The 27,014-nt window shown below is 45.8% G+C and overlaps 1 protein-coding gene and 1 long non-coding RNA gene across 3 annotated transcripts in view; both read left to right on the forward strand.

Moving 5' to 3' along the window:
- Nucleotides 1–11,544: 11,544 nt before the first annotated feature.
- Nucleotides 11,545–27,014, forward strand: part of LOC118019357 — a 40,898-nt gene continuing 25,428 nt past the window's right edge. Inside the window, exons 1-2 of one of the 2 annotated variants that reach the window (XR_004681665.1) lie at nucleotides 11,545–12,356; nucleotides 19,197–19,321. This is a non-coding gene — a long non-coding RNA (uncharacterized LOC118019357). Of the gene's footprint in view, nucleotides 12,357–19,196; nucleotides 19,480–27,014 lie in introns of those variants that run through there. The other variant, XR_004681666.1, reaches the window with a different exon arrangement.
- Nucleotides 12,350–14,237, forward strand: JUN (Jun proto-oncogene, AP-1 transcription factor subunit). Its single transcript, XM_035018451.1, has one exon. It carries the CDS (start codon nucleotides 12,531–12,533, stop codon nucleotides 13,536–13,538), a length of 1,008 nt encoding a protein of 335 aa, XP_034874342.1. The 5' UTR covers nucleotides 12,350–12,530; the 3' UTR covers nucleotides 13,539–14,237.

The raw sequence follows: 27,014 nt of genomic DNA on the forward strand, positions 1-27,014 counted from the left end.
CACCATTTGATAGGTAACTTTCTACTCCTTTCTCTGGACTCTCCAAAGATTAAATGAGCAAACGCATGTAAAAAGCACTTAGCACAGTGATGGGCATATAATGTAGCCACTCATTAAACATTAGCTGTTCTTATTATATTCTCATGCAAACAAATATCTCAGGTATAAGGGTTTTTTAATGTATGCAAAAATGAGACCATATTATACACATTGCTCTGCAACTTGCTTTCTTCGTGTAACGTGGTATCATGGGTTTGTCTTTAGGTCAACTCATCTTTTTAACTCACTTTTTAAATTTGCTACATGATATTCCAGGGTTCAAATATATCATAATATATTTTACCTATTTCCATTTTGTAGATCAAGAGACTGACATTCAGAGAGCTGTCAAAATATTTGCTGTTCCTCCCTGTCAAGTCCTGGCCAGACACACTCTGGCCAATCAGAGGTGAGTGGAAGCGACAGGTGAGCAAAACTTTAAGAGCTACCTCATGGTGTTACCTCTCTCTCGTCCCGTGACACACAGCAGCAATATTTCAGACAGGGGGCTGCCACTTCAGCCTGAGTTTCAGAGAGAGCTAAGGCCTAAAATCATGATGGAGACGTAACATGCACATGAAATAAATTCATTTGTTCGAAGACTCTGAGATTTGGGAGGTGATTTGTTACCACAACATAATTTAGAGAATGTTAATACAGTATTTTAAGACTTTCAAGTGTTTGGAAGTTCATTGTAAATATTCATCATCCACTGGTTTGGCCAAGCATCAACATGCCCATCAATCAAGATGTGGGTTGACAGAATAATGGGAAACGATCTCCTCCCTAACTTCATTTTTAAAAATTATCAATAGCTTTCTCCCCTACTGCCAAATCACTAGGCAAAGAACATAATGGTATCACAGAAAAAAACAAGTCTAATGATGTAGTCCAGTAGGTTGAGGACATCCTCTGTATGTGGGAAGGCTCTTAGGTAGGTCAGGATCATAAGAACGTTGACCCATTTTCACCAGGTTGCAAACTACGTACACACAAACATGCAACACAGCACTCATGTGAGCAGTTCCAAGAAAAGCCATCATCACCACCTAGAAAACTGCAGGGAAGGCAGGTGCAAAGGAAAGAAAGTAGACTGAACGGGACCTTAGGAAAGCTAATTTCAGCTTCCCTGGGTATCAGCTCTGGACTTCCATCTGCTCAGAGAACTACCGTGAGGATCCAGTGAGGGACAGCAGGTGCAATTACAACTAATAAGAGAAAACATTTATATTTAAATTTTTTTATTACACAGATAAGACATGTTTATCATAGAAAGTTTTAAAACAAAAAGAGCAACAGAAAGAGGAAAATGAAAATTACCCAAATATCACAATTGTTGATATCTTGTTGGTTAATCAGCCATATTTCCTTTTAGGTAAATGTATACACATAGAGTACAAGGCCTTCTGTATGCATTTATTGTGTGCATACATTTATTACAAGTTCCTCCTCTCGTGCTCATCCTCTCCATTCTTACTTTCCAGTTTACCTTTTGGTCCCTCCAAACATGTCCCATTGTCATGCCCCATAGTCAGACCTTTGTTCATGCATTCCCTCGTCCTACAATGCTCTTTCTCTCTCCACTGACTCCTCTTCTAGCTACTCTTCCTCAATCTTTAGGTTTCAATTTATTCATCACCTCCTTAGAGGACAATTCTCTAGCCACTACCTTTGTCAGATGTCTCTTCTATGTGAATCCAGAACATCCTGCCCCCCTTTCTCATAGCATCATCATACTCGACTAGTCTTGCCCCCATATTGTCTACTTCCCTTGCTATGCCCCAACTTGAGGGCAGGTACTGTAGCTTTTGTTTACCAACGTTTAGCAGTGATCAGCCCATGGTAAACGCTCAAAACTTGTTGAATAAATGAACAACACAGCTAACAAAATGTGCTACCTATATTTCTTCTGAAATCCCCAAGCTACCTGGCATTTCTCAATAAATATCCAGTGAAAGATTAAATATAGAAGAAGATGAAGGAAATGGTCACACATCTCAAGAAGTTTATAAATTCTACAGGAAGAAAATATTACCAACAGGAAGCATCAGTATGTAATTAAGTGCTATGTCCTTTACTTCTGCTTCCTCCACTAATTCTCTTCAAACAGGAAAGGGCAGAACAAAATCCCTAACTTCAGTTCCCTGTTTATTCTCTCACTGAGCAAATCCTGCAGCACCAGTTGGAATAAGAAGACACTAGCAACTTTAACATATATACTCTCAAATCTCTGTGGTTCAACACAATACAGTTGATTCCCCATTCAGGTCAACTCTAATGCAAATACTCCTGGTCAGTGGGCAATTTTCCATGTGGTCATTCAGACACCCAGGCTCCGTCTGTCTGTGGCTCTGTCCTTCTCTATGTCCCTTACACTTGACCAGGAGATGGAGAGAGACAGTTTTAGGAGCCAGGCCTGTACCTAGCATACATTACCTTCACCCTCTCTGCATTGGCTAAAACTCAGCCACATGGCCACACCTAATTACAAAGGAGGCCAGGAAATGTAGTGTAGCTGTGTGCACAGCAGGAAAAGGAGTTGGTGAACACTTTGCAGTTTTCCTGCCACAAATATTTGTCATACATCAGAGTACAGTTATCTTAAGTGATCCCAAGTGCAGGTAACTTGTTTATGAATACCAAAAACTCTTGTCTTCACACAAGAATGTCCATCTAACTAACACTGGACATAAGAAAACATCATTTCAGATTTTCAAATTTTGAGAGTAATAAAGGGTCAATTCCAGAATTGATAAACCACTAATGTTGGTCACCAACCCCTGGCCAAATTCTAAAGGAGAATATTTAAAGATGATTTTTATCAACTTTGAAAATAAAGTGATGATTACTACAAGCTACTATGAGCTCACTGGGAATTTATCATAAACTAAGCCAGCATAGTGTCTGGCACAGGGTAGACAACAAATATGTATTGAATGGATGGCCTTCAATTCCACTTTTAAGGCAACTATCCCATTGATAAGTAACTGTGACTTCATAAATTTCTTCCTTAAATATTGCAGTTTTCCTCTCTAACCTCTAAACATTACCCTCATTCTGACCTACAAACCTACAGACTAGGTCAACTCTCCCATGTGACATTTGCACAACTACTTGAAGACTTCACTTATTCTTCCCCCTGGGTAAATAAATATGCCCCATTCCTTCAACTCTTCTCCATGGGACATAGTTTTGGGCTTCTCACCATTTGACTGACCCTCTCTGAGATCCGATTGGCCAAAATTGCGTTCCACTGTTTCATGCCCACAATGCTCCCAATGAGGTCTAATCACAGCATTCAGCAGAATTAGCACTGCCCAGCCCCGAGTATCACTAAAAGTATATAAGTAAGTGAAGATGCTGCCAAATGGATTCCTGCACTGGGAAAGGGGCAGGACTTGAAGATGACCTTCCACTTTATGATCCCGGAAGTTTTGTGGAAGTTCTGAATGCTGAGAAGAAATCACCAGAAGGATGATGGTGTGCACAACCATTACACATTCCTCCTTGATCAAAACCTAGTCTGTGCATACTCTACAATGACTCAGTTCACTCACTTGTATTTCAGCTTTCTTCATTTCTGCCTCTTTACTCCAATTGTGATGTGAATGCATATATCCAAGCTGACAATCTGGGAAAAAAAAAAAAAAGAAAAGAAAAAACAGGTGGAGGGTGAGGGAGAGAATGAAACATTCCAAAATTGGAAACCAATCTCAAGCACATAAGAACAAATTTTGTGGAAAGCTGATTCAAAAGAAGGACTTCCATAGGGGCTCTGACATATAACAGAGACTTAATGAGCCTCTCTGTGCCAAGCACCATACTAAATACTGTGGATACAGTGAAGACTAAAGGATGCGTATCCTGCCTCTGGTGGGCAAAACGGATCTTAAAATGAGACTTACACAAAAAAATATGGAATAACAAATTTAGGTAAATTCTCTTGTTACAAAGAAATCTCTAGGTCCCTGGCTTCAGCTTTCCATGAGGCGATATTTGCTAGAGTAATTTCTTGTCCATTTTCTCCATCCCTTACCTCCTTCCCATGAGAAAGGTTTGGGTTATCTGATTGCTGAAGTCAGAAGAAAGACCCAGCATGCCCACCCCAGCCATTGCTCTGTCTTTTCAGAATCAATTTGTCCACAGGATGTACACACTCACTGTCTATTTGGAAGTGGCTTGCAAGTGCCCACCTTTGCCAGGGACCAATAGGTAAGTTTAATTCCAGGTAAAGCATTGGGAAACCCATTGTGTCTGCCATGCGCTGCAATCTCTCCTTTATCAGAATAACACTGTGATCTCCATTCATCTGACTCCTGTGTCTAACTTGCAGCTGGTTCTGAGCTCAAGAGGGAAAGGAAGGAGTGTTATTACATTCCTGAGTTCCCAACTGCTATAAAGAAAAAACAGATTTATGAGAAAGTATAAGAGGGGAATCTAATTTAAATGGGGGAAGGGTGCAGTATGAAAGAAAGCCTCTTCAAGTGTTATTAAAGCCAACATCCAAAGGAAACAGAAATTGACCAAAGAAGAGGGAAGAAGTGGGAGGGCTATTATAAAGGTTCTTAGGCAAGAAATAGTTTATCTTGCTTGAGGTACTAAAGAAGTCCAGTGTGACAGCCATTAGGGCTGGTCACCAAATATGTGTAGCTCTCTGCCTTCCAGGCAAATAGGATTGCACTTCCTGGTCTCCTTGTGGCTGGGAGTGCAGGGGGTAGGGCTGATGGGAGAGTGGGCATGAGACTAGTTTTAACCAATGGATTGTGAGAAGTGACATGGTACATTCTCCGGCAAATGTACTTAACTACCTGGCCAAGACCCTTCAAAGTTTGCTTTCTGTCTACCACGAGATCTGTAATGTTCCTGAAAGTAGATGCTACATTAGGCTGGGTCCCAGAGAAGGCAATGTGATCAGAGTCCCTGCCAACCCTTGATGGATATGGAGCAGGAATAAGAAATAATTTTTTTTGTCTTAAGTCACCAAGATTTTTGTTTGTTTTTTTTTTACTGTAGTATAACCCAGGCTCTCCTGACTGATATAGTCACACCCAGTATGGCTACAAAATAGTTGGAGAGGTAATATAGCCCAGATAATGTGAGATCTTATAGGCAAGGTAAAGAATTTGGGTTTTATCCCAAATCCAATAGGATGCACTTAAGGAGGTTTCAGCAGGGAAGTTTGATATGTCCCAATTTTTACATATTAAAACAAAGTGCTATTACTATTTGACTATTAAAATACCCCCTTAATTCCACTATAGAAAAGGCTATTTTTAAAAAATTCATCAACAAGCATTTATTGAACACTTTCTAACCTCCCATGTGCCAGGCACTGCATTAAGCATCAGAGCTATAAAAATGAATTAGAAAAATAATAATAATAAAAATATTTTTAGAAAAGAATTAGACACAGTTCCTAGATTTGGAGTCAGGGATGTAAGAAGACATCTACATGATAAACATTCTCTGCTTCAGGTGTTTACCCAGTATGGTGAGAGCCAAAGAAAATAATAACTATCTGAGTGTAGGGCGGGAGAGGGGGTAACAGAAAGTTTCAGGGGGAGAAATTATTCTAGCAGGGTCTTGAGGGGGAAGTCAGAGTTTGCCAGGTGGCATTTAGATTAAGGATAAAATGAAATGGAAAGACAGAAAAACGTTAGAAGAATTAAAAATGTTTAGGGTAGCTGAGACCCTGTGTAGTTCAGGGTATGGTAGACTGAATTACTCTTCGCAAACAATTGCTGCCCAGACCCACTGATGTCAGGCTTGACAATGCAAATTGCTCTCAGCCGAAGCTTTAAGTACCATGCTCTTTTCTCTTTGCCATGACAATCAGCAATGTTTCAGAAAGGTTCCTAGAGAAATGATGATATTGTATGAAACAGAGACACAGCCAACCCATAATGGGCATGCAGTATGAATGAAAAATAATTCTTTGGTTGTCATCCAGTAAGATTTTTGGATTGCTACCATAATGTAACCTAGGCTATACATAGGTGCACATTTCCAGCTCTTGACTTCCAGACACATAGTAGGATTGCATTTTCTTGCACCCTTTAAGTAAAACAGGATCATGTGACTTGTTTTTGACCAATAGAATGGATATGCAAGTAATGTGTGTCATTTCTGGGAGGGACCTTCATTGCCAATGTGAATTCATCATGCTTTCTTTCCCCTGTTGAGGTATTGGGATGATTATGGAAGCATTTATCAAGAGGAAGCCTTCTTCAGACTCAGTCTCTGAATGAGTACATTGAGCAGAGCTCCTCTGACCTTGAACATGTAGTATGAGCAAGAAATAAAGTTTTTTTTTTTAAGCCACTGAGATTTTATTTTTAAAGATTTTATTTATTTGAGAGAGAGAGAGAGAGAGAGAAACAGCATGAGAGGGGATAGGGTCAGAGGGGAGAAGCAGGCTCCCTGCTGAGCTGGGAGCCGGATGTGGGACTTGATCCCAGGACTCCGGGATCATGACCTGAGCCGAAGGCAGTCACTTAACCAACTGAGCCACCCAGGCGCCCACCACTGAGATTTTAAAGATTTTATTTATTTATTTGAGAGAGAAAGAGAGTGAGCGTGCACACAATCGGGGGAGGGGGAAGGGTAGAGGGAGAGAGAGAGAGAGAGAGGGAGAGAAGCAGACTCCCTGTTGACCGTGGAGCCCAACATGGGGCTCAACATGAGACTCCACATGGGGCTTCACACCGGGCTCAACACAGGGCTCAATCTCACAGGGTCTTGATCTCACAACCCTGAGATCATGACTTGAGGTGAAATCAAGGGTTGGAGGCTTAACTGACTGAGCCACCCAGGCACTCCAAGCCACTGAGATTTTAGAATTGTTCAACATGGTGGCAAACCTAGCCCATCCTGACTGATACAAAAATTAGGACCTAATTCTGGGTGGCTCAGTCATTGAGCGTCTGCCTTCAGCTCAGGTCATGATCCCGGGGTCCTGGGATCGAGCCCCACATCGGGCTCCCTGCTCCACAGGAGGCCTATTTCTCCCTCTCCCACTCCCCCTGCTTGTGTTCCTGCTCTCTCTGTGTCTCTCTCTGTCAAATAAATAAATAAAATCTTTAAAAAAAAAAAAAGAACCTAGATACACAGTAATATAACAACAACAAATAAAAGTAAACATTCGTTTAGAAGGCGATAACTAAGAACACTTATAGAAGATAAAAAGATGGTGATTTATTTGGTGAATATATCACCTGTGATAATGCAGAAGGCGTATCAGGAACCCAATGAACTAAAAGGCAAGAGATTGTAAAAGAAAATGTTAGTAGCCTGTGTTGATGGCTGTTAGATACATTTGGAAACTTATTACAAAAAAGAGATGAGCTCAGAGAAGATTTGCCCAGTTTGTAAGCAGAAATTAAAGTAGGGACAATCTATAAATTCAGAGATTTGTAGGGTTAGAAGAGGCTACTGTTTCTCAGTCTCAACCAGTAAAATATAAAATTATGACAGGTTTTCAGCAAAAAAAAAAAAAAAAAGCCAATTAAAATCAACCTTGAAGTATGTATCAAGTCAAGGGTATGGCCTCAAACCTATTGTTATAACTTCTGGATAGATTAAGATATTACCCAGCATATGCTTGCAATTGGACAGAATGGCTTTGGAAAAGGGAGGAGAAGTATCACTCTCCCACCACAGCCCAGAAAACCAAGTCAGGAGAGAGAGGAGAAGGGAGGGACAATGAATGAGAGAGAGAGCGATACCAGCAGGCAAGAGAACAAGAAAGCAAAGAAATACAGCAGAACATGGAAGTATGTCTGGGAAAGAGTTGGCTGTGGCTATGAGCTCATGGAACGCCTGGAATCAAACAGATAAGAAGCCGACATTTTTGTGAGAGTTGTCCAGCCAAAAGCACATCAGCCTGGGATTAAAGGAGACCATATTCAAGACTTAATATCACCCTGCACCTCCCCCAATTTTTATAAAAGCTTATTTTAAAACATATTTCCTCATGCCCTCTTCAAATATAGAAAAGGAAGACTTTCTCAGAGAGCAAAGCCAGAGGTCATGGAAAGCAATGGATAGGGCAGCTGCACAAAGGGGGTAGAATCAGGGTCCAGTCGGGGTTTTGAATGGTGGGGGGTGGTCCTCAACCTGTCTGCTCAGTGGACTGGCATCTACTGTGGCTTCCCATTCCTTCACTTTCTAAACGGTGTGCCCACTACAGCTAGCCTGTCTCTGTCCCACTTTACATCTTGAGGGTGCACAGGAGAGACATCTCACATTTAGAAAAAAAGGCACATCTGGAGCTGATACAGGGTCTACTACGAATCTCCCAGAACCTGGAAAGTGAGCTTGACACACTGTGACTAGATGAATCTTTAGGATTGTCCCCCCTGAGGAAAGAATGAGGAAATTCTGCCTGTGGGAAGATAGTAAGCCAAACATTTGGTGAACAGAAAGGAGACTGCTAGAGTCATTAGTGTTGTTCTCCAAATAGTCCTGGCTCTCTCCCTTCAAGATACTCGGCAGGATTACAGAGATTTAAAATTAGGTGTTGTCACATGACTTGCTTTGGCCAATGATACCTGAGCAGAAGTGCAGTGTGTCACTTCCAGGTGGATGCTTGGAGAGCCAGTGAATGATTTGCTGCCTTCTCTCCTCCAGCCAAGATAGTAATTAGAAGCACGTGTCAAGACGAAGCCTTCTTCAGCCCAAGTCCTCAAGTGTCCACAGTGAGCAAAACTCCCCTGCAGACCCTGAGCGGGGGCATTGTAGCATGAGCAGGAAATAAACTTCCCTGGGGTAAGCCACTGAGATGTCCAGCTTGTTTGTTAGAGCAGCATAGCCCAGCCTTTCCTGACTGATCCTGGAAGTGAGAGAGGAGGCAGGAGAGCAGGAGTGGAGTATGAAAGGTTCTCTCGGGCAAAGGTTTCCGAACTCTCTCCTGGTCATAAGTGGAAACCATGAAAGCTTCCAAGCAGGGATGTTAACATGAACAGATCTGCTATTTTTTGGATAAAATATGCTATTTCTCAACATAAGAAGAAAATAAGCCTACTAAACCACATAAGGCAGAGAGAAACACACAGAACCCTTAGAAACACACCAAGTCCTAAGTCTTGAAGTTTCTAAATACAGGAGCTCTGAAAGAAGGTTCTGAAAGGAGTTCCAGAAGATCAGGCATGGTAATTTGTTCTACCCCACTATCCAAGTGCCATTTCCCTACAGACATCTAATAGTTTACAAGATAAAGTCTTCCAGAGCAGAGCAGATACAAGGGAACGTAACAAAGACCTGAGGTCAATTTCCAGCTGTCTGTGTGACCTGAGCAAGATTCTTAACCTCTCTGAGCCTAGTTCCTCATATATTAAATCCAAATAATAATACACGCAGCTCGAGATGGTTGTGGGGAGAAACAGCATATTTAAATGGCTCAGATGAATGCCTGGCTGGTGGTAGGTATTTAATACATGAAATTTATTTTTATTACCATTAACATAAAAAATTATTAAGAACATCAGCTCACTGATTACAAAAGAAAATGATTCAGGGCAACAGAATAGAGAATGTTCCCTCCTCGAGGAAAGTAACTGGATCTTGTCATCACTGTGTCCCCCCCACCGCAGCTCAGTGCCTGGCTCACAGGAGCCACTCAATTTTCCTCTGCTACTGGAGGGAAAGAGAGGTGAGTGCGTGGGGTGAAGAAAAGTTGTCAAGATTTCTGACACCAGCTCCCGTTGGGCCACTGAATCTGAACTCTCAAAGCCACAAATACCTTAAAGCTCTGGGCTATAAACCCAAGGCTGAATTCCCCTAAGTTCAGAAGCTGAAAAGCCAGAATTAGAATCTAAGAACACAAATTGCTGCAGTTCCGACTTTCAAACCCCAGTCCTCAACAGGAGGCCCGGGAAAGTGCTGACTTCTGACCTTTCCTCCCTCACCTTCCTCCCCTCACTGCTCTTCACAGGGGTAAGGACACCTGGTCCTGCCAAGTCACACTCATATCCTGTCATTCCATCGAGGCTCTGGGAAACTCCGAGGGAAGGTAGAGAAGGGGGCTGTTAAGCGACCAGCCCCTGGCCCTGGAGGCGACGATGCTACACGAACTCGGCCCACCCAGTGAGGAGGGTCTCACCGGCCCCACTTGCAGACCTGAAGGAACTCAAAGAAGTTCAGTGATTTGTTCACTTCATACCGTGACAGCGCGGGCCACGAGAGAACCCACGATTCCCGACTTCGGTATTCTTTCCGCCATAACTTTTGTCCCTAAGGGGTGCGGGGTAGGGGGAGGATAAAATAACAACCGCAGAAAAGGAATCACTTACATGTGTCTAGCGCTTCCTAGAGGCTACCCGGGATATGGGCCCACCTTTTAAATCCCGGTCCTACCCCTGACTCGCTGCATGACTTTTTTCTGAGTATCCGACGCTCTCGGACTTGTTTTCCTGTAAACAAATCAGGACGGGAGGTGTGTGGGGTGTGTGTGTTGGGGGTGTGTGTGTGTGTGTGTGTGTGTGTGTGTGAAGTGCGGTTGCATGTTGTGCAGGGGCGGGTAGCACACGATCACCGGGGTTCCCCAAGTTTCGGATTCCCTAAACGCTCATTCACAACTAGAAGCTCAGTTGCCCAATTCTATCCCCTATAGAAAAACTTCCCCGTCGAGGCAAAACTGTGAACACTCGCACGCTTTTTCCCATGGTCTGGAGGGTGCAGTGGGGGTGCAACGCCGACTTAGCTAAGCACCCAGTTTCAAGCAATGCAAATCACTTGGCTTTTAGGCGCAGCCAGACAGCAGCGCGGACGATCGCTCGTGAACTTGACCAGGAGACAAACTTCGCAGCGTCCTCAACGTGGGGGTCCCGCTCTCGCGAGACCGCCCCTAAACTTAAGCCCACTTTCACTCGCCCCCACAGGGCACTTAACAGAGCCACCTTAAGGGCGGTGCTCCCGCCCCCCGGAAGTGCGGGGGGGCACAGACCCGGGCGATCTGCCTCCAGCCCCGCAGGGCAGCGAAGTGCCCGTGGATGACATCGAGCACCCCAAGTGGGGAAATACCACCCACCCCGCGCTCTCGGCCCCAGCCACCTGGCCCGGTTTCCGAGCCCTCCGGGTGCCTGCATCCCCTGCATTCCCGCCCGAGCCCTGGACCTAAGCCCGCCTGGGTCAGAGGCTCCGAGAGCCCGCGTTCGCCCGACTCGCGGTAGCCACCGTCACTAGACAGTCAAACCCCAAGACGTCAGCCCACAATGCACCGGGCGGGCCGGGAAAGACGCGCCGGGGAGGGGAGGGGAAAGAGCCCGGCGCGAATCGCGCGGGAGGGGGAGGGGGAGAGGAGGAGAAAGAAGGGCCCAACTGTAGGAGGGCAGCGGAGCATTACCTCATCCCGTGAGCCTCCGCGGGTCCAGAGAAGAATCTTCTAGGGTGGGGTCTCCATGGCGACGGGCGGGCCCGCCCCCTTGAGAGCGACGCGAGCCAATGGGAAGGCCTTGGGGTGACATCATGGGCTATTTTTAGGGGTTGACTGGTAGCAGATAAGTGTTGAGCTCGGGCTGCATAAGGGCTCAGAGTTGCACTGAGTGTGGCTGAAGCAGCGAGGCAGGAGTGGAGGTGCGCGGATTCAGGGAGACAGACAGACACAGGCAGGCAAGACGGCAGTGGAGTCCGAGCTGCAAATCTTATTTTCTCTTCCATTTTCTCACCAACTGCCCAGAGCTAGCGCCTGTGGCTCCCGGGCTGGTGTTTGGGGGAGCGTCCGGAGAACCCCTTCTCCAGCCGCCCCCAGCAGGAGAGCCCCGCTGCCCGGGAGCTGCTGACAGCGCGGAGAGCGGCGACAGTCCGTCCGGGGAAGTCCGGAGAGGGGCTGCAGCGGCTAAGAACTTTCCTGGCCAGGAGGACAGGGGACAAGTGGCCCGGGTCCCGGAGCGAACTTTTGCAAAGCTTTGCTGCGCCTGAAGCTGTGGCGGCGGCGGCGGCGAAGACAAGAAGGCGGCGGAGAGAGGAGACCGAGGAGGGACGTGCGCTCAGCTTCTCTCGCACGGGTTGCTGAACTTGGGCGAGCGCGAGCCGCGGCTGCCCGGCGCCCCCTCCCCCTCGCAGCGGAGGAGGGGACAGTCGTCGGAGTCGGGGCGGCGGACAACCGCCGCCGGCCGGCCACAGCGGGATCGGCGCTGACTGCCGCCGCCGGGAGGGCCGCTGTCGCCGGGAAGCGTGTTCGTCCGCGGGCTCCCAGGAACCGCTGCGCCGGAGAGCGCTCCGTGAGTGACCGCGACTTTTCAAAGCCGGGCAGCGCGCGCGAGCTGACAAGTAAGAGTGCGGGCGGCACCTGAAACCCTGAGCGCCCGGGGAGCGAGCTGGTGAGCGGGGCGCAGGGGGGAGGACAGCCGGCGGGTGCGCGCGCCCCTCGAGAAACTTTCCTTGCCCAGGGCCCCGGGAGGCGCGGGTGTCCCCCGCTCGCCAGCGCGCTGTTGCGGCCCCGAAACTTCTGCGCGCAGCCCAAACTAACCCCACGTGAAGTGACGGACTGTTCTATGACTGCAAAGATGGAAACGACCTTCTACGACGATGCCCTCAACGCCTCGTTCCTCCAGTCCGAGAGCGGCGCCTACGGCTACAGTAACCCCAAGATTCTGAAACAGAGCATGACCCTGAACCTGGCCGACCCGGTGGGCAGCCTGAAGCCGCACCTGCGGGCCAAGAACTCGGACCTCCTCACCTCGCCCGACGTGGGGCTGCTCAAGCTGGCCTCGCCCGAGCTGGAGCGCCTGATAATCCAGTCCAGCAACGGGCACATCACCACCACGCCGACCCCGACGCAGTTCCTGTGCCCCAAGAACGTGACAGACGAGCAGGAGGGCTTCGCCGAGGGTTTCGTGCGCGCCCTGGCCGAACTGCACAGCCAGAACACGCTGCCCAGCGTCACGTCGGCGGCGCAGCCGGTCAGCGGGGCGGGCATGGTGGCTCCGGCCGTAGCTTCGGCGGCGGGCGGCAGCGGCGGCGGCGGCTTCAGCGCCAGCCTGCACAGCGAGCCGCCGGTCTACGCCAACCTCAGCAACTTCAACCCGGGCGCGCTGAGCAGCGGCGGCGGGGCGCCCTCGTACGGCGCGGCCGGCCTGGCCTTTCCCGCGCAGCCCCAGCAGCCGCAGCAGCAGCCCCCGCAGCCGCCGCACCACCTGCCCCAGCAGCTCCCCGTGCAGCACCCGCGGCTGCAGGCCTTGAAGGAGGAGCCGCAGACGGTGCCCGAGATGCCCGGGGAAACGCCGCCCCTGTCCCCCATCGACATGGAGTCGCAGGAGAGGATCAAGGCCGAGAGGAAGCGCATGAGGAACCGCATAGCTGCCTCCAAGTGCCGGAAAAGGAAGCTGGAGAGGATCGCCCGGCTGGAGGAAAAAGTGAAAACCTTGAAAGCGCAGAACTCGGAGCTGGCGTCCACGGCCAACATGCTCAGGGAACAGGTGGCACAGCTTAAACAGAAAGTCATGAACCACGTTAACAGTGGGTGCCAACTCATGCTAACGCAGCAGTTGCAAACGTTTTGAGGAGAGACTGTCGGGGGCTGAGGGGCAGCAGAGAAAAAAAAATCACACAGAGAGACAGACTTGAGAACTTGACAAGTTGCGAGAGAGAGAGAGAGAGAGAGAAAAGAAGTGTCCAAGGACTAAAGCCAAGGGTATCCAAGTTGGACTGGGCGGCGTCCTGACGGCGCCCCCAGTGTGCACGAGTGGGAAGGACTTGGCGCGCCCTCCCCTGGCATCGGGCCAGGGAGCGGCTGCCTGCGGGCTGCCCCGCTTTGCGGACGGGCTGTCCCCGCGCGAACAGAACGTTAGACTTTTCTTTAACATTGACCAAGAACTGCATGGACCTAACATTCGATCTCATTCAGTATTAAAGGGGGGAGGGGGAGGGGTTACAAACTGCAATAGAGACTGTAGATTGCTTCTGTAGTACTCCTTAAGAACACAAAGGGGGGGGTTGGGGGAGGGGAGGCGGGAGGGAGGTTTGTGAGAGCGAGGCTGAGCCTGCAGATGAACTCTTTCTGGCCTGCCTTCCTTAACTGTGTATGTACATATATATATTTTTTAATTTGATGAAAGCTGATTACTGTCAATAAACAGCTTCATGCCTTTGTAAGTTATTTCATGTTTGTTTGTTTGGGTGTCCTGCCCAGTGTTGTTTGTAAATAAGAGATGTGGAGCACTCTGAGTTTACCATTTGTAATAAAGTATATAATTTTTTTATGTTTTGTTCCTGAAAATTCCAGAAAGGATATTTAAGAAAATACAATAAAATATTGGAAAAATACCCCTCCCACAACCTCTTTTCTGCATTATCTATGAATTACCTATTTAGGTGAAGTTGAAAGAGTGAAGAGTCAACTAAAATCACTCTCAGTGCTTCTTACTATCAAGCAAAACTACTCTTTACTGGACTGAGAATAACTGTAGCTGATGCTCTTGTCAACTTAATCCTCTTTCCTCCCCCAACAATCTATATAGAGTTGCATACAAAGGATAGCGTGGCCCTTCAGAAGGCTGAGGGGAGGAAGGCTGTGGTGGAGAGGGACAGACAGTGCCCTGAAAACTCAAACTAATATTTAAAGTCTGGATTATACCAAGTGGCATGTGCTGTGACCATTTACGATGTTAGCAGAAATTTAAGAGTAGTTGCTTATTCTCAAATCAGGAATGGTGGCAGATTTTTACAAAAGATGTATCCTTCCAATTTGGAATCTTTAACAATCCCTAGATAAAAAGATGGTCTTTGCTTATGAATACTTATAACAGCATTCTTGTCACAATAAACGTATTCAAATACCAATAACAGATCTTGAATTCCTTTCCCTTTACTACTTTTTTTCTTCCTAAGCTCTACACTGAAGCTTTTCTTTTCAGTTGCTGGGGTTAGCATTACTGCCATCTGAAGTTACTGGGTAATTAAGAAGCAAAGAATTTAGGAAGAGTCAACACAGAATTTGCAATCTGGATGAAACATTCTCCTAGTTTTCATTAATACTCCCCTCTTCTCTCTCTCTCTCTCTCAAATAAACACCTATACTTAGACAAATTACCACAATAGCAGTTTACCATTTGGGATTCTTGTACAGTTTATTTCTTAATTTGTTTCTAAAATAATCAACTTGTTTAAGTTATTATTACAGAAATAGCCTTAAAAGATGGTAATCTATATGCCATGGAAGAGATATGAGAAACCACGAACACCAACACAATAATCACATGTGTAAATCAAACCTTAGCTCTGGGGAAATGGCAAACTTAAATTCTGTCTGCAGATACAACTTGGAAGATCAACAAGGCTGTATGCAACAAGGGAACAATTTTTGCTTGGTTGCTTTTCATCCCAAGAGCCAGTATGATTATCAAACAGCAAAAGCAATTTGATATCCAGGAATATTTTCACAAACCACTAATTGAGGCAGGGCTGTTTGCTCATTAACAGTGCTCTAGTACCCAACAGGTCTGTGAGTGCTAATATCCTGCCTGTGGCTGTAAATCCAAAGGCACAAAGAGTTTCTCTTTAGGGGAGTGTATCTCGGAGTGCAAGAGATTGGACAGACTTGTTAGCTATCAGATCCACTCCGTCGTAATAACACTTCTTTAACAAAGGGTTACTGGGAACAGAGCAGGGTTTGCCAAACAGTGAATTTGCCGATGTCAGCAACCCTGAAGGTGAGTTGATTTTGACCATATGTAGGAATAGTCAGCAGAGGGACAATAAAGCACTTTGGGGTGGGGCTCTATGGAAGCTAAACAAGAGCCAACTAGAAAAAATAAGCAGGCTGGGGAATTAATTACCTGCAAAGGTAGACTAAGCCCAGACAACAGAAAAGCCACACCACTCCCCAGCTTTATTTAGACTCCAAGGTTAAGTAAAAAAAAAAAGCCTGAAACTCGGGCCTATCCCCACACTTGTTTGTTTCGACTAACATTCTAAATGTATATCCCTGAAATTCTAACCTTTCTAACCAAAGGGATAGAAAAATCACTGTGGTAGAGGCAATTAATGACCTTTGGACACAAAATCAGCTAATTTTGTAGACACACACAAGTTAATTTTATTTTCTCATTCAATGAGTTATTTGGGTAACTCTAATAGTTGGAAAAGATGAAGCTAGGGGCACATAAAACCATTAATTCGCTTCTAATTTGTCTTATATATGTATATTTCACACATAGAAACTTAACCCTTTGTGTCCACTGGGGCAGAGGGTTCATGAACTCAATGAAAAAGCCTACAAAATTTATGTATGTGTATGTGCGTGCACACACGGGCACATACACGCTCCCCTGGGGAAAGAAATCATTAGCTTTTACTTGGTTTTCACAGAGTTCCATGACTCAAATGCTTAATAATTCCTAAACTTAATGGCTACACACTCATTATGAGAAATTTACCATTGTGTGAATCCGAATCCCATGCCTTTTTACCCTTCTATGCCTCTGCCTGTGCTCATCCATCTACCTGGAATTCCTTTTCTTCTCGTCCAGCGGATGAATCCTACCCATTCTTCAAGGCTTGGCATACATAGCACCTTCTCTATGAAGCCTTCCTCGCTAACTCTTATCTTCAGGTGGAATGAACATTGCCATTGAGCATTCATAACATTTTATCAAAACTTCTATGATAGCACTTATCAAAGTATTATCATTGTGAACCTCTGTGACTCTTGGCTAGAGCCCTATCCTACCCATCTATGGACCCCAGACTCCTAGTACAGTGCCTGGCACTAGTAGATGTTTATAAAATAAATGTGTGATGACTGAGCAAGCAATTGAACTAAAACCCTCCTCCAAAATAATTCCAGGTCTTAATTTCTTCTAGTGAAATATACCTCATCCATTTCCAGGTATACAAGTCCAGATGGATTGAGGACCTCAACAAAATTCAAGTCCAGCCAATTTTCAATGAGTGTTCTAAAGCCCGATTTTCACAATGAATGTTCTTAAAATAACTAAGTTGTCAGCACATTCTTCCAACCACACAGTGTCCCTTCCCCACTATGCTAATGCAAGTGGGCATCTCCTTATATAAATTGGGTCTCCCTGAAACATTAGGCTTGGAGGTGGGGATGGGCAAGGATAATGTGTGACCATTAGGCAAGCATAAAAAATAGTTCCAGATGTGGCTTTATTAAAAACAACTACTTCATTGGTAATCGCAGAGAGGACTTTCTGTTTATAAAGCTAATGTATCTCAGGGGTCTAGAAGTTAGTGCTCAGTATCTGCTGGATAGAGATAAGGATCGTGCTAAAGTAACTATACCCCATGTCCTTTTATTGTTAGAGAGGATGTGCATTGGTGGAACTAACCAAAAAAGACAATGCCTTTTACTCTGCCCTACCCTTGCCTCCATGGGTCTTCCATATGGGTCAAGTAGAAGGTCATGGAAGATGTGAAAAGGTTAGAATATGGGATGGCCCCAGAAAGTGAAATTACTCCTTCCTAACTCTGGAAGCTGGCCCCATTTATTTGGTTTTGGACTTCTGACATCCCAGAGAAGGGCATGACCATGGGCCTGGTCTCATTGAGGCCCTATGCTAAGCATGGGGATTCAGTGATGAGCAAGACACAATCCCTATTCTCAAGGGACTCATAGTCTAGTGGGGAGGAGTATAGAGATAAAGCACAAAGAGGTGCCAGGTCTGGGGAGGAGGGACCATTATCAGGAGAGACTTCATGGGAGAGATGACATGTGAGCTGAGCCGGTGGGACTCACCAGGAAGGGAAAGTTGAAAGAGGAACTTTATGCGAGGGCATAGTGGCATAGGAGAATGTGGTGCATTCAGAGATTGGTAAGCTGCTTGGAGAGGCTGGGAACGAAGATATGAGAAGAGAAATGAAAGGAGATGAAGCAGGAAAGTTTAGGTGTCAGGTTGTGAAGTAGTATCTGTCCCATGCTAAGAGTTTGGTAGTTATCCTGCAGGTGATAGGGAAATGTACAAGGACGCAGAGCAGGGAAATGGACTCTCTCAACTTGAGAGAGATTCGTGCTGGTAACAGTTTGGGTGATGGACTGGTGGGGACGACGCCAGGTAAGAAGAGTAATACCAAAGGCAGGATTTTGTTTAATTTGGAACGCCTGTGGTCTTTAAAGCTGTCCTGGAGTTGGGGGAGAAATGGGGAGCAGATTGCTTAGGCTGAGCCCCATCTCCCACATTTCTTCCTGCGCAATTCCCTGGCAAGCTGGGCCTAAGGAGGGATATCAGCAAGTTCACACTTCACCTCGGCTCCTTGTCCTGAACTTCAGTTTTCCTGTGTCAACTTGACATCTGAAGGAAAGTCATCTTATGGTGCAGAGTCCACCTGCTCCGTGTCAGGATGCTCAAATAAACAGATGTAAAAGAAAAAGGCTTGTGACCTCACCACTGCAGGACCCAAACCTCACTTTATGTCATTCCCCCAGAATTGACTAAGCTCAGTGGGACTAATTGACCCAAACTATACAAACCTTTCAATGCAAGTGAAGAGACCATTGTTTTTACTTATATTGGGGGGGAATTGAATAATAACACCTCGCATCCATATGACACTCATTTGATTCCTCAAGCAACATTGAATTCCTATTTTGTGCTAGGCACTCAGAAGGCAATGGAGAGTGAAATCCACAGGATGTCTCCCTCGTGGAGTCTTTATTCTGGTAAGAGACACAGCAAATAGAAAACACACAGATTAATGTATGATTCTACACCTTCACGAGGACAGTGAAGAAAAACTGGGCACTATGAAAGAGAAAAAACATCTAAATAGGGCCAAGGGGGAAAAAAGGCCTTTCTGCAAAAAAACACCTGAAAGGAGACTTCCTCCATGACTTGAGTTCATCAGGTGAAGAGCAGAAGAGAAGGGGCAGCAGCTGGAAGGGCCACATGAGGGAAAGCTTGGGAAAGAGTTCTGGGCACCCTAGGGGTTGAGAGATGGCCTGCTTTCCTGGAGTGGAGTGAGCAAAGAAAGCATGATGAGCAATGCAATTTGTCCTCACCTGTTCACTCTCCCGCCATTTCCAAAGTGCTCTTCTCTCTTCTGTCTCCTTCCATTGGCACCACTCCCCTGGCTATGTCTTACAGACACAGCAACTGATGCTCCCAGTGAGTCTTAAGAGTTTTGTCAAGGGTCCTCATCCACTGGCTGGTGGGGCCACAATTAGGCTTCAAGAACCCAATTCTTCTCCTATGTTGTTCCAGGAACCAGACGCCCTGGTGATCCTGGGTTCCTTACCCAGGGCACGTCCCCGATTCCACATCAAGGACCCCAAGGAACTGAAGTAGTCATCAGAAGGTTCTTTGATGTGCACACCATCTGAGCAAAGGTAATTAGATAGTCTCCTGGGATATGTCATCCCTGCCCCAGCAGTGAGTAGTGTACTTTCCTTGCCCTGCTGCAAACTCCTCCTCTCCGGACAGACCAGAATACTTAGTACCAAGAAGCCCTGACACTTTCTTGCCATACAGACTTCTCCCATGTATAGCCACTGAAAAACAGTGCCTGATCGTTGCCTCTTTGTTGCTTCAGAAAATTGGATTCCCAGATCACTACGTTACTGCTTTCTTGGGTTACTGCTACTCACTGGCTACCTGCACAGAATTTGTGTATTTCCCAGATCTCCTCAGGACTGTCAGTCCATCAGCTTCTGCTGCTAGCTAATCTCTTCTAGAGCATTGATTCATCTAGGTTCATGCTCTGTGGGAGGAATTTTCCCTGGCCTTATCCCAAGTCCTAGAAAAAGGTGGGCAGGAACCTGGGCTGTTATATAATTGACCACACTAACAGTTAGGATGCTTACAGAGGCCAGTAACAGAAGACACAATTTAAAGAAGTCCAGACATGAACCAAGTCCAGGGCTCAGTGACCTCGTTCATTGACATCATCATGGGTCTGGGGCTTCCTATCTTTCCACGTCACCATTCTTAGTATGTCAAGGAACTTCCTCGTGTGGCCTCAAGATAGCTTTGGCAGTTCCTGGCATCACAGGTAAATGCAATGCAAGGATTTTTACTTTAATTTTTCTCTTTTTATTAGCAAGAGAAACCTTTTCTAGAAGCTCCCCACCTCCACCCCAGTTGACTTCCCCTCGGGTCCTGTTGGTCAGGAGTTGGTCCCATACATATACCCAAACAGGGAATGAGACCTCCATAATTGGCCGACAGTCATGCTTCGCCCTTTGGGATCACCTTTTTCTAAGCACATAGGACAGTGAACATAGAAAGTTATTTTAAAAATAAGTAAAAAGTCAGGGCTCTGATAGCAAGAAAGAAGTGAGAGGGAGGATGGCTTTTGGGTTGGTGGATGCTCACTAATGCTCTAAGCCAAGTATTTCCAGCTCTGCTCTTGGGTACAAGGTAGGGCAGTACTTTCCCATCTCTTACCTCCTTGAAGGTGGGTAAGAAGACATGGACTTGTGTCAGCCAATGAAATGTGAGCAGGGGTGACATCTGTCACATCCAGGTGGAAGCCTAAGAGCAAGTGAGATTCAAAATGCTTCCTTTTCCCAGCTTTGGCAATTATGGAAACATAGAGATGGAGTGTCCATTAGCCTGGGTCTTTAAATAATGATGATGTAGATCAGAGTCCCTTCCCAGGCCCAGCATATCTACAGGAGACATTTAACCTTTATTGTTTTAGGACACAGAGATTTAAGAGCTGCTTATTTCTGTAGCATTACCTAGCCTTTCCCAACCCCAGTAGAAACCAACCCTATCTTTCACAAGTATAATAAAAACACCTGTATAATATTCATAATAGATCCTATTTACCAAGTTTCTACTATGAAGCAGGCACTGTGCTGGGTCTCACAAGTAAATGATAAGGCTGTATTTTATACATGAGAAAATAGAGGCTCAGGTCTTGTTTGGGCTCATGGAATAAGTGGCTGGTAGAAGCCCAAGTTGAGTCCAGGTCTTTCTGATCCCAAAGAGCTTGCACTGTACACATATGTCCTTATTCCTGAGTAATACTGCCACATGAATTTATATCTCAGTTGAGCCTCACAACTTTCCTGCCACAGACCCTGTTGTCATTCTACACTTCACAGGTCTGGGAAGACACCAGAGCCTCTTCCTTTCCACTCTTCCTCCCTATCCTTCTGACTCCATGAAGAATCAAGGTATTACAAGTTAGAGGAGGCACATGGATTTTGGAACCAAGTGTTTAGAGGTTAAATCTGGGCTCTGCAGTTGTACTTGGGGGAGCATGGGGCAAGTACCTTAATTTTGCTAAGCCTCAATCCCTTCCTTTGTAAAAATGAGGCCAGCCATGGCTCCCTCAGAAGGTTTTCAGGAGGATCATATATGTAAAGCCCTTGTATGGAGCAGATAAGCAAGAATTAGTCATTTTTCACTGTAGACTTGTTCATTTAAGAAGAAAGAATCAGGAACCCCCCACCCCATGCCCCAAGCCAGTGTGCATGCGTGCATACACAAACCACCCTCGCTGAAATGCAAACATTTCCCACTAAGATTCAACAAGGTCTCACAGGGCCTGCTTCTTGGTCATATAAGGGCTGGCAGGTCCTCTCTACAGGCTGGAGAAAAGTTTTGTTTCCCCAGCTGCACTCAGAGGGGAATGCTCTGCAGGCACGGCATTGGGAACCTGTTTGACTTGGCTCGGAGGCCTGTCAGCACATTCAGGAAGTGAAGTCAGAGAGAGGCAGGATTTCAAACAGAGCCATCTGCACACAAATGCCCAGGCAATGACATGCCTTATCTAGGCAGGGTGCCTATCAGCCTGGGTCGCCCTGGGTGCTGTCCAAGAAACCTCTGAGGATGGCTCTGGGCCAGAAAAGAAAGAAGCAATCTCTGGCACCCAGAGAAGGGCCATAACTCCCAGAGCAAAGCAGCCAGAAGGGCTACGCAGGGTTCATCTCAGTCAGCCCCCTGGCTTGGGCAGCAAGATGACTAAGTCCAGACTCCCAGAGCTTGCTGGGTCAAGGGGCTAATGTTTATCTCCCTGGAGACTTGAACTCAAGTTTGGGGAAGGGAATAAAGGAGAGGGGGAGGAGAGAAAAACAAATAGGTTAGGAGTGCTGGGGAGGGCAGAGAGAGAAATGGATGGCATCTTGACAACATGTGGACCCCTGAGAAGGAACACATTGCCATTCTCCTGCCATGTCCGGGAACAGTACAGTGACTGAGACCTTCATGAACCCTAATACCAATTAGAATATTAAAGATTAAAGAAGCTAATATAGGTACAAGGGCTTAGCTTAGTGCTGGCAAATCGGAAACGTATCGGTTAGAATTCTATGGTTGCAAGTGACAGAAAATTCAATTTAAATAAAAAGCAATTTTATTGGAATAAATCATTGAAAAGCCATCAGTAGAAGTAGCCTAGACCTGGCTGTATGCAGGGCTCAAATGGAATCATCAGGCTTTGATTTCTCTCCATCACTCAGTTAGTTTCATGCTCAGGCTCCATATGATAGTATCCCGCAGACCCCACTCTCTGTTCATAAGAATAAGTAAGATGGAGACAGCAGCTCCTCCCCTCCTCTCAGGATGGTGTCTTATTGATCTGATTGGGTCTCATATCCATCCTTGAACCAATCACCATGACTGAGGGATGGCATGTGGCGCACCAATTGGCTTAGTGTATAGGTCAACCTTCAATACTAGGGTTTGGGAGTCCCATCAAACCACACGGCCACAGAAGAGAGAGGGGGAAGAGAAGATCATCAAAGCAATGTCAGGACGTACAAAGGAGTAGATGCTGTTCCGTCTATTTTGTGATTATTGTTACTATTATCAAATTTTACAGGCCAGGGTAGAGAGGCATCTAGGCTCCTTCAAAAGCTGGGTCAAGATTCATGATCCATTCTTCAATCTCTTATAACAAGTTGGGGGCTCCAGGTATAAATGATCAAAACATATTTCTCTGGATGGAAAATGTTCAAGAGGATTGTATTAAACAATATAACATGTGAAAATACTCTGTAAAAAAATAGTTACTTACTATTATTAGTTGCTTTTGTGATGTTTATTGTAAAAGATTTATTCATCCAGGCCAATTGAAATAGAGTCAAATATACTCCAGAATGTCAGGAAGCCCACTATTCTGGTCTGTATTTTTCTCTACTCTCCTGCTCGCCGAACTGTATCAGTATCAATATCTACACTGGTATTTCCACAATTCAACAGTTGAAGTAGTAAAATTCAGAAAAAAATGAAGTAGACTGTCATCATGATTGAATTCTAAGAAGGAGAATCCAGTACAATGAAATATTCTTTTTTTCTCCTCACAACACATCAAAGATCTTTTTTATAAAAAAGGATTTTATTTATTTATTCGACAGAGAGAGAGACAGCCAGAGAGGGAACACTAGCAGGGGGAGTGGGAGAGGGAGAAGCAGGCTTCCCACTGAGCAAGGAGCCTGATGTGGGGCTCAATCCCAGGATCCTGGGATCATGACCTGAGCTGAAGGCAGACGCTTAATGACTGAGCCACCCAGGTGCCCCAACATCAAAGATCTTTACATGAAAAATATCTGAAAATTTCTAGAACTGGCTATTAGCATAAGAAATGAATGATAAATCCAGTGTTGCAAGTACGACACACCAAGAAAGGTTGATGAGTCTACTGTGTGGTTTAAGACATTTCTAGGAGGTAATATGGTGACCAGTTCTTGGCATTAATAGTCAAAATCTTTCCACCTTAGGATACTAACATGGAATTGAATGATCATTACTCTCTCAGAAGGTAGTGTTACCATGTTTACTCACCCAATGTTTATGATATGCCTCCTCTCTGCCAGGCACCCACTAAACACTGGAAGTGAGAAGCTACGTAAGACATCAATCCTACTACCAAAAGCTGATGGTGGGGCATCTGGGTGGCTTAGGTGGTTAAGCAGCTGGCTTTTGATTTCAGCTCAAGTTGATGATCTCAGGGTTCTGGGACTAAGCTGCATGTCAGGCTCTGTGCTCAGTGAGGCATCTGCTTCAGGATTCTCTCTCCTTCTGCCCCTCCCCCTGCTCATGCTTGCTCACTCTATCTCTCTCTCTTAAATAAATAAATTAATCTTAAAAAAAAAAGCTGATGGCATCCAATATATTAATTGCTGTAACAGAGGTAAATAACAATGTACCTTGGAAACAATATCCCACCTAAGGGAGTGAGCAATGGCTTCACTGAGAAGCTGACTTGGAATTGTATCTTAAAAGAGATGAGGGGAAGTTTGACAGAAAAATGGGGTGATAGTGTTCCAGGGAGAGGGGACATCAAGGAGTAAGGTAGGACTCAGGGTCCTTCAGTCAATCATCAACTATTCATGGACAAAAATGGATGGAGTTTCTGCCTACTTACTGTCAGGTAAGGAAAAGAGACATTTAACAGGTTATTGAAAAGATGATCACAATTACTTATCAAACCCAGCACTTTGCAAAGGGCTGCAAAGATGTGCAAGTAGTATTACTGCAGATACTGTGAAGGGTGCACTCCCAGAGCCTTCCGCGGAAGGGTGGGGAGGAGCTTGACTCAGTCTGGTCATTAGGGAAGGCCTCTCCAAGGAAGTGACCTTTAAACGGAGACCTGAAGGAATTAGTCAGGCATATGGGAGTGGGTGGAGAGAGCATTCCTGTCTTGGGCAAAAGCATGCATTAGAAGTAGCCAGAAGACCAGTGTGGTTAGAATGTAAGGTTCCCTCCAGGGGAATCAAGGGAGGGGATGGGAAGAGGAGGAGGCCACGGGGCAGGTGGATCCAGATGGTGTGCAGTTTAATGCGGCGTGTCCAAATATAGTACCTCGGCCCTCAAGTCTCAAACAACCTGAGAGGTTAGATGACAGTGAGCAAAGAGAACCCAGGCATTTTCTAAAAGTCACACATCTCATGCATAGGGCAGAAGCTCTGATTCCTGGCTCCAAGAGACTTATCCTGACATTAGCTGTTTGTGAAGCTCTTGAGATGTGCCCAGACCCCGGGGGGGAAATGCCTTCTGTGTTACCTGTTTGAACCTCACAACAGGCCTATCAGCAAGCTATCACAGGCTTACTCCCCCACCAGGAAGCTGGACCCAGACTGGTCCCAGAAAATGGCTGCGTCCTCATGACTGTACGAGTCAGGAGCAGGGTTTGGCTGTAAAGTCAAGCTCTTGATCATTCCATCAAGTTGCCTCTGAAGAAATCCAAATCTTTAGAAATCTTGAGAATTTCAACGGCTCTCCCCAAGGGTTACTTCAGCAGACAGTAGGTTTACAAGAAACGCTAATTCCTTTTCCTTAATGTGAAAGGTGAATGGGGGGAGCTCCAGGGACCTTTTAATTTTCTCTCCCATCCATATGTGCGCTTTATGCCCCTGCTATTTTGAATTCCATTTCAAATGAAAAAATAACCAAAAACCACTCTCAGCCAAGCCATTTGAATTTAAAACAGACTGGCAGAAACCTAGAAAGAGTCAAGATTCTCCTTTAATATATCAAATAGAGAAGCTAGAGCCAATCTAAGAGGTTTTGCTCCATTTTGTAGAGAACAGGCTGTATTTTGAAAATGAATGAGTAAGGCTCACTGTTGCAACTTGTTTCAGGGTCTGGAGGCCAAGCCTGGTTTTGATCTGACAGGCCTGGGTCTCCAACTGTGGGTTATTCCTTTGCAAAGACTCAGAGAGGCAGCTCACTCGCCAGGCACAGACCTGGAACAGTGTTCCTTTGAAGACTTCCTCCGTGGGTCTTAAGTGGGATTTGGTGCCCATTGTGGAATCACAGTAATGAGCTCAAAATTAATGTTTTTCATTACGCCAGCAAATCAGTCAGCCCCTCTGTTTGCTCAGGTGTGTGGCTGTGTGCCCCATGCCCTGATCTCTATATAAGAACAAAATAAATATTTTTAAAAGGAAGAAAGAATTGAAGATGAAGGAATGTCACAACTGGTGGGGTAGGAAAAGTGAGAGAAAGGAGGCTCTTGTCTCTTTAAAGTATGATAGATTTGCTATCTATTTTCTTTACTAATTGGTCACCCTCTAGTCTTTGAAGACCAAAACACACACACACACACACACACACAAACATCAGCTAATGGTGTGGCAAGATTCATCCAATTAATTGGGGCTCGGTCAGAGGCTGGAGCAGTGCCGGTAGATGGCGCCAAAGGGCAGACCCGGCGCTCCCGGCTTCTCAGGGTGTATTCGAAAAAGCCCAGCCAATAAATTCGGCTGGGAGGAAAGCATGGGCGTCGTCCTCCTTCAGAGGGGACCAAGTATAAACACATTTTTTACAGAATAGGGAAGCATATGCTCTGGAAATGTTCTTGCTCTACCAGCCGGAGGCCGGGAAGTGAGCGCCAGATACTGTTTACAGTACAGGGCAGCTCTTATTTCAGAATGAAGAATAAGGTTCAGCAGGTAGGGAAGCCTTGAGAAGAACCAAATTTCCCAGAAGCCCACGCTGAGATGGAACTGTGGAGGGCTGGGCTCTGGAAACTCACTGGATAAGACGATGGAGCCTTATGTTGTCGGAATAAACCCACCGGCCTTCGCAGAGGGACCAGCTGGGTACACTGGAGGAAATAGGAAGTGCCAGAGTTGGCCAGAACCGGGTTAAGATCCTACATGTGTGACCTTGACCGATTCTCTTTCTTTCTGAGCAACAGTTGACTCATCCCTGGAATAGATGCAATAGTTGTAAATGAGAGACAAAATTTGATTTATAGAAAATGCTTAGCACAGCACTCATCATTCAGCAATCTCTGAAAAACTCTTCCAGCTGGGGCACTAAAACCCCTCCCTATGGGAATGGGGACAATCAGAAACGACAACCTCTCATTTGTGTCACCACTGTGTCTGATACACAGTCTGATTCTCTCTGGGCTTATCACACTATTTTGCATTTTATTTACTTATGCAGGCTCTGAGATTGGGCGCTCCTTTAAATAAGGGCTGTGCGGTAAAATCCTCCTTGTATTCCCAGAATCTATCAGGGCCCCCGAAACATAACATCTGTTTGAATACATGAGCTTTTCTTGTGAGCAAGTTGTTCCAGCCTACCAAGCTAAATGATTCAGATACAGAATTATGGCCA

The sequence above is a fragment of the Mirounga leonina genome, unplaced genomic scaffold (genome assembly GCF_011800145.1).
Source record: "Mirounga leonina isolate KUSES-001 unplaced genomic scaffold, KU_Mleo_1.0 Mir_173, whole genome shotgun sequence".
Classification (NCBI taxonomy): domain Eukaryota; kingdom Metazoa; phylum Chordata; class Mammalia; order Carnivora; family Phocidae; genus Mirounga; species Mirounga leonina.

What these genes read in the sequence shown, in the direction of transcription:
- JUN (XM_035018451.1), top strand. Translation starts at nt 12,531, where the DNA reads ATGACTGCAAAGATGGAAACGACCTTCTACGACGATGCCCTCAACGCC.